The sequence below is a fragment of the Aplysia californica genome, unplaced genomic scaffold (genome assembly GCF_000002075.1).
Source record: "Aplysia californica isolate F4 #8 unplaced genomic scaffold, AplCal3.0 scaffold00223, whole genome shotgun sequence".
Taxonomy (NCBI): domain Eukaryota; kingdom Metazoa; phylum Mollusca; class Gastropoda; order Aplysiida; family Aplysiidae; genus Aplysia; species Aplysia californica.
In genome coordinates this window covers 625711-632876 of record NW_004797493.1, presented here as the reverse complement: position 1 = coordinate 632876, position 7166 = coordinate 625711, and the positions used below count along the sequence as shown (strand labels likewise).

At 41.2% G+C, this 7166-nt stretch overlaps 1 protein-coding gene across 3 annotated transcripts; it reads left to right on the top strand.

Annotated features, from left to right (window-relative positions):
- Nucleotides 1-341: 341 nt before the first annotated feature.
- LOC101862731 lies at nucleotides 342-5209 on the top strand. 3 transcript variants are annotated; one of them, XM_005099726.3, is made up of 5 exons: nucleotides 342-517; nucleotides 2000-2125; nucleotides 2924-3040; nucleotides 3459-3596; nucleotides 4218-5209. In XM_005099726.3, exons 4-5 carry the CDS (start codon nucleotides 3524-3526, stop codon nucleotides 5153-5155), a joined length of 1011 nt encoding a protein of 336 aa, XP_005099783.3. In that variant the 5' UTR covers nucleotides 342-517; nucleotides 2000-2125; nucleotides 2924-3040; nucleotides 3459-3523; the 3' UTR covers nucleotides 5156-5209. The 3 variants fall into 2 exon arrangements, with proteins under 3 accessions (XP_005099783.3, XP_035826013.1, XP_035826012.1); XM_035970119.1 differs by lacking the exons at nucleotides 342-517; nucleotides 2000-2125; nucleotides 2924-3040 and having other exon boundaries at nucleotides 3116-3596.
- Nucleotides 5210-7166: the final 1957 nt, after the last annotated feature.

The window sequence follows — 7166 nt, the reverse complement described above, 5'->3', positions numbered from 1 at the left end:
TCTCTCTCTCTCTCTCTCTCTCTCTCTCTCTCTCTCTCTCTCTCTCTCTCGCCCTTTTAACTCTTAGTGGAGCACAGGCCATCAACAACATTTCTCGAAGCCTGTCCTGTGCATCCTTTTCAAACAGTTACGTGGGTAAAACAGAGATCAGAAACACCGTGAATTTGTCTCACAGATGTTTTATTTTGTCTTTAAAAATACCCTAACCAAAACTTTTAAAAAACAACCATTTGTTTTGGGTTTTTTGTTTGTTTTGTTGGGTTTGGGGGTGGGAGATGTAGGGGCATTGAGGGTTCTGTTCATCTATATAAAACTGTCAACAATAGAAATGGTACTCTTATACTTTGTTTACCCAGTCATTTAGTGATGTGTTTTCTGTATCCCCAATAAGCTACAGCTGGAGATAGAGGTGAAACGCAAGGTTCCCCCACCAATCATGGACAGCGAAAAAACAGCAAACCTGTTGAGACCAAGAAGAGAGGAAAAGAAGTACCCGATCCCCACACCAGAGGGAAAGGTACTTACTTTACTTACTTTTTACTTTTTCATCCTCTGTTGCCGTTAAGCGTCTAGAGGAGATGCAGTTTTCTATGGTAGGCCAGCTCTGCAGCTCTTTCAGTTGCGATGTTATGTTTTCTTAGGGTTTCCTTGACCCCCTCGATCCACCTTTTGCGTGGCTTTCCTCTTCCTTTATAGCCTGAGTGCTTGGTGTTGTAAGCTCTCGAGGCTGGCTGGTCATGTGACATGCGTAACAGGTGGCCAAACCATTGTATCCTCTGTCTTTCTATGTAATGCAGGCAGGACTCAGTGCTGATAGCGGCTCTTACATCTTCATTTCTCTGCCTGTCTCGTCTTTTGTTGTTAAGGGTTTTGCGGAGACATTTCATCTCGCATGCGGTGATTGTGCTTTCATGGGTTGTGCTTAAGGTCGAGGTCTGGCACTGATAACGTAATGTTGGTATGAATATTGAGGTGATAAGCTGTCTCTTTGTGTCCATGGAGATGTTTGCACGAGATAGGAGGGGTGCGAGCTGGTAGGTGACAGCGTTGGCTTTTTGAGTTCGCATTTCTATTTCTCTGTCTATGGACCCGTTTTCATAAAAAGTGCTGCCAAGATATTTAAACTCCTTCACCTGTTTCAGTTGTTTACTATCGACTTGGATGTTCAAGGAACTATGGTTCCGGCTCACTTTCATAACGTCTGTTTTTGATGTGCTTATTTTCATGTTGAATTTCTCACTGGTGTTGTTGAGTTCGGTAGTGTGATTTTGGAGGCTTTGTTGGTCATGATGAATAAGACATTGGTCGTCTGCGAACAGACATTCATTTAGACTTTCTGAGCTTTGGTTTGCTTCTTGCGTTATGGAGTCCATATATATATTATAAACAGGAGGGGAGATAGAACGCATCCCTGTCGTACTCCAGATCTTACCTTTGAACCAGTCTGTATTGCCTTCCTTCGTTCTTACTGAGCTTCTGCTGTTGGTATGTAGAGCTCTGACATTATCTAACATTTGTCCTCTGACAAGGGAAAGGTACGTGGGTGAAATTATCTCTCTCTCTTTTCTCTCTCTCTCTCTCTCTCTCTCTCTCTCTCTCTCTCTCTCTCTCTCTCTCTCTCTCTCTCTCTCTTGCCCTTTTAACTCTTAGTGGAGCACAGGCCATCAACAACATTTCTCCAGCAAAGCCTGTCCTGTGCATCCTTTTCTAACTGTTACGTGGGTGAAACAGAGATCAGAAACACCGTGTATTTGTCTCGCAGATTTTTGATTTGCCTTTAAAAATACCCAAACCAAAACTAAAAAAACCCCAACAATTCTGTTTATTGAAATGTTTTGTGTATTTTATTTGTTTTGTTGGGTTTGGGGGTGGGAGATGTAGGGCATTGAGGGTTCTGTTCATCTATATAACACTGTCAACAGTAGAAATGGTACTCTTATACTTTGTTTGTTCAGTTTAAAGGTCACTTAGTGATGTGTTTTGCTGCCTCCCAAATAAGGTACAGCTGAAGATAAAGGTAGCACTCAAGGTTCCCCAACCAATAATGGACAGCGAAAAAACCACAAACCTGTTGAGACCAAGAAGACAGGAAAAGAAGTACCCGATCCTCACTCCAGAAGGGAAGGTACGTGGGTGAAACAGAGAGCAGAAGCATCGTGTATTTGTCTCACAGTTTTCTGATTTCGCCTTCAGAAAAAAAAACCCTACAAAATTCAGTTTATTGAAATGTTTTTGTAAGGATGAGGGTGTGTGGAGTTTTAGATCTTGACTAACTTCAGTGTTCTCTGGTCGATATTTCACATGGGACGAAGAGTTTTTGCGGGTTTTTTCTCTTTGGTCATTTACGAACAGTGTCAGACATGTTCCCTGGCAGGAGCATTTTGATGTACAAAAGCACAATTCAGTATTTACGAGCGTCTCTTTTTTACTATAGGATGTTCACTAGGTATTTTATTAAGACGGCGTTCTAAATCTTTCATTTTCTAGGTAGCTGCTATGATGGTCTACCCTTCATAAGTAGCCACATGATGTTGATAAGTTTGCTATTTCCCTTAGTCTATTCCTTTAATCATTTAGTCAAACATAATTCCATCTCAGCTAAGGGGAAGACAATAAGAAACTTGTGTAATCTTGTCACTCCTGAAATCATTCACAATTAATTGTGACATTTCAAAAGTGGAACCCGAAAATGGCTGTTCAGAAATATGTCTGTATTTTATATTTCAGAAGATAGACAAAATGAATATTTCGGAAAAATGCTACAGAAACTCTCTCCATGACATGTTCAGTTCAAATGTACGACACACAATACCGAGTGTTTATCTGTATGTAAATTCTTCGCATATACTCTTAAATTTCCCACAACCCAGTATTCAGGTTATTCAGTGATGTGTTTTGCTGTATCCCCAACACGGTACTGCAGACGCCAGAGGCGACACAGAAGTTTCCCCTGCCAAAAAGGGTCAACGAAAAAAACGCAAACATTGTGAGACAAAGAAGACAGAAAAAGAAGTACCTGATCCCCATTCTGGAGGAAAAGGTATGTGAGTGAAATAGGGGGTCGATTTTTTTTACAGGGAGAGATTGAAAGGGGGGGGGGGGTAGTGTGGAGGTTATGTATGGGTTTTAGATTTTTGACTGACGTCAAGGTTTTCTCGCCGTTATTTCACAAGGGATGAAGGTTTCGTTTATTTGGGGTTGTTGGTTTGTTGCTTTTTTTAAAATCAGCGACTTTCTTTTAAAGAAGTGAAATATAACATGAGAGTAGACCTACTTTTAAAAGCAAAAAGATGGAGGAAATAACTTCAATAGTCTACAATTCAACTTTTAGTTGTTTCTACCTAAGGTCTACTTAGAAATAGTTTCAGGTAATTAAGAGTGTCAATGAATTTAAGTTTATAAAATATCAAAATGGTTTTATTTAATGTCTTTTTTTCCGTCTTCTCGTCTCGCTGGAGGTAAAGACAGTGAGGAAGCAGATGTGGAAGTTTTGGTCAAGGACAGCAATGTGCCGCAGATATTGATGGGACGTCCCACTGCTCGGCGTCACGACACTTCAAGGAAGGGTAGATCTTGGCTTAAAACGAATCCTAAAGGTGTGGATTTCTGCATCACCTATTTCTCCAACTGATTGAACTATCAACTGAAAGCTAAACAAAAACAAACAAAAAACCCAAATTAACAGCTTCCAACATAAATAAAACAAATTAGAAAAAAATATAATAGTTTCAATGTAGACCTAGACGGAGGAGTCGTTATATAAGACTATTTTACGTGCGAATATCTAGCTGTAAATCCCAAGTTAGATTTTTCAAACAAGCTCCTAGAATATGTAACTGGGTTGGCTCTAAAAGACAAGCTGTAAGATAATTTAATCAAGCTTTCTGGTGAAGAAATAGCTTCTTTGTTTTCACCAGGGTTTAGTTAAAAGTATAGATACGTAGTACTGTGAATGCACAGACATACAAACGTACACACATACACCTACACAAACCTACACACACAGACGACCCCCCTCCCCTCATACACACATTCACACAGCACAGATGCAAGAAGACAGGTGAGACAGGACTGACACTTTAACCAACATATCATGAGGCATTGCTGAAATGGCGCCCTGGTACAGATACGTTGTGCTGTGAATGTGCCTGTCCTTACATGTTTTTAAAACAAGAAAAAGATTAACCTTTTTTGCTATAATTTCAACATCTTTTCAGCTCGAAATCGCTCCTCAACCCCTCGAAAGGTTGTCCAGAGCAGATACGTCGCTTTCGTCGACCGGGTAGAAGAAGACTTAGACGGGGATCTTGAAGAAGCGTCCTTTAACTTGTCTTCCAGCCGGAGCGAAAGTTCTGTTCTCGTGACGTCACCCAATGTCTGCTTGGCACACTTTGGCGACGACACTTCACCAGTCTTTTCGCCCTCCGTTCGGAAACCGAGACGACTCCCAGCCATGAACAGCGAAATAGGGGCGATAAAAAGACAGCGTGCGTGTTCTGGGAGCCCAAACAGCAGTTCAGGACCCAACCACCGAAGCGCCTTCAGCAGGATAGAGGTACAACAAAAGGCAAGGTTAGAAACTGCCCATTTCAAAACTCAGCTCCAACACCTGGAGAACTTCCAGCGTTCGCTGTGCCTCCAAATGTTGTATCTAAAGGACGACGTGGACGCTCTTTTCCAAAAGGTGCAGACATGCTCCTCAGAGCGGGAACCAATGAGAGGAGAGTGTCGACGACAATCACTGGACACAACAGACATGTCTTTGGTCAGTATCACCAGCTTGAGTTCTTCCTTGATCAAATCTTCGCCTACCAGTGCCCAAGTTGCAGACACACGATTCGACGAAAAGCACCGGCTGATTAAAGATTTAATTGGCCGGATTCCCCAAGAGCGGTTAAGGTCAAAGTCATCAGCATCATATTTTCCTCATAGAAGCAGAGATTTTCTGGTGAATTCCACGGAACATAAGGTCCATACTAACCGTTGCCATGGTCACCAGCAGCAGTGTCGACATAAGCTTACTGGTGTGCCTGGCAAAGGCCAAGATTGCCGAGGCAAGGAATTTTCGACACAACTTCAGATTGCTTGTCTTTTCACGTTGGTATTGGCACAGATTGTCATTCAGTTTGTTTATCAGTCCGCATCGATCACCTGAAAGAGGAGAGAAAGAGAGAGACAGAGAGAGAGAGAGAGAGAGAGAGAGAGAGAGAGAGAGAGAGAGAGGGAGAGAGAGACAGAAAGAGAGAGACAGAGAGAAAGAGAGAGACAGAGAAAGAGAGAGAGAGGGAGGGGGACAGAGAGAAAGAGAGAGAGAGAGAAAGAGAGAGAGAGAGGGAGAGGGAGAGAGAGAGAGAGAGAGAGAGAGAGAGAGAGAGAGAGAGAGAGAGAGAGAGAGAGAGAGAGAGAGAGAGAGGGAGATGGGGGGGGGGGGGGGGAACGAAACAGTCCATAAGCACATTTTGTTTTTAGTTCACTTTTTGCTTAACTTTTTAGGAAATTCTGTGTGCGGAATTTTCCCATGTGCGCGTGTGTGGTCGTACGTACGTATTTTGTATCTTTGTCGCTTCGTTATACACTGCTATGCTCATATGAATGAAAGAGTGAATAGAGATGTGTTTGTGTGTGTGTGTGTGTGTGTGTGTGTGTGTGTGTGTGTGTGTGTGTGTGTGTTTGTGTGCAAGTGTTTACGTATATGTATTTATTTATTTTTTTTGTGTTGCGTCGGCGTGTCTTTGTTGGTGTGTAAATTGTCATATGATTTTTATGTGTTTATACATAAATATGACTTTAGAATTGATCCATTCAAATTTCTCTCGATATGCTTATTCGTTGTACATATTTCCTTCCCAGTAACTCCGGCTGTTTATATGTGTAGTTATTCCTTTTCAAATCTCTGAGTGATTTTCATCGTTCATATGTGGGCTTTGTGGATCATTCTAAAAATCTAACAAAGTGTTTAAGAAATTCAACTACATAAATTTTGGATAACAAATGCAAGAGGAGAAAGTCTTCACCATTTATTTACAAACCTTGATTTTGCTTTCCTGCAGACTTTTAAGTGCCCGTACGTGTCAGCAAGTACATACTATTGTGCATGGCGTCGTGGTGAAATCAGACGCTCGTCAAAATAATGAACTCAAAGAACCAGTGGGCAATTTTGACTGAATTTTTTTCTCTTCTTTTTGGCTTAACACCTTTTATGTACATTTAACCATTTAAAAACACATTTCCGTATGGATTATATTGAAATATGTTAATGAACGACAAAAAAAAAATAAATGCAAATTTGCAGTTTCCTAGAACACTCGAGCTGTGGAAGTCACCAAATTGTGATGACGGCCATTTGCTTGTTTATTTAACTCCTGATACCAGGTGGTCCTCCCCTGTAATAACCGTAAATATCTCTACTTCCATTCCAGATAGATCGGTTATTCTTTTTTTGAGGGGGGGACAACTGAACAAGCTTTAAGATTACATCAAACTCCACACACAAAAACAACGACAAAAAAAAAATAAAAGACAATTTTAGACACCCACTTGGCTGCAACTATTCGATCAAGTAGATAACCCGCATAGACCTAAGCAAATTTTAGCTCCCGAAAAGTGCATTGGCTAAGACGTACAAATTAAAACTACGATCGAAGTCAGACGAACTCTTCACAAAATCCGCCCTCCATTTCGACTCTGGATCGGGAGCTGTATTTTTTGCACTATTTGTCCGTTCTTTTTTGTTTTGGTGTTGTTTTATTTATAGATCTGTAATCCATCGCCGTGTTTTTCGATTTTACTTTCCCGTTTGGTAATTGACCCTTCGATTCTGTTGCTTGCCCGACGTCTGTGGTGTAGTGGTTAGGTGCTTCGCTGGTGCACTCAAGAGACTTGAGTTCGATTCTCGAGTGTGGAGAAATTTTATCGAGTATCTGCTGTTGTTTTTTTTTTTGCTGGGATGTTGTATCCCTCTCTGCGTGGATTGGTCCTAACAAGCATGGCGGTCCGAAGCCTGCCTCCTAAGTGATTTAAAATGTGTCAATATGGGCGTAAACACACCTGCTTTAATTTTTAAAAATGAGTTACTCGCGAGGCAGAAGACAGTAATAATTCATTATCAGTCTTGTGAATTACCCATGGTGCTGCTATTACGTAATGTTACTGTTGTTGATAAGATT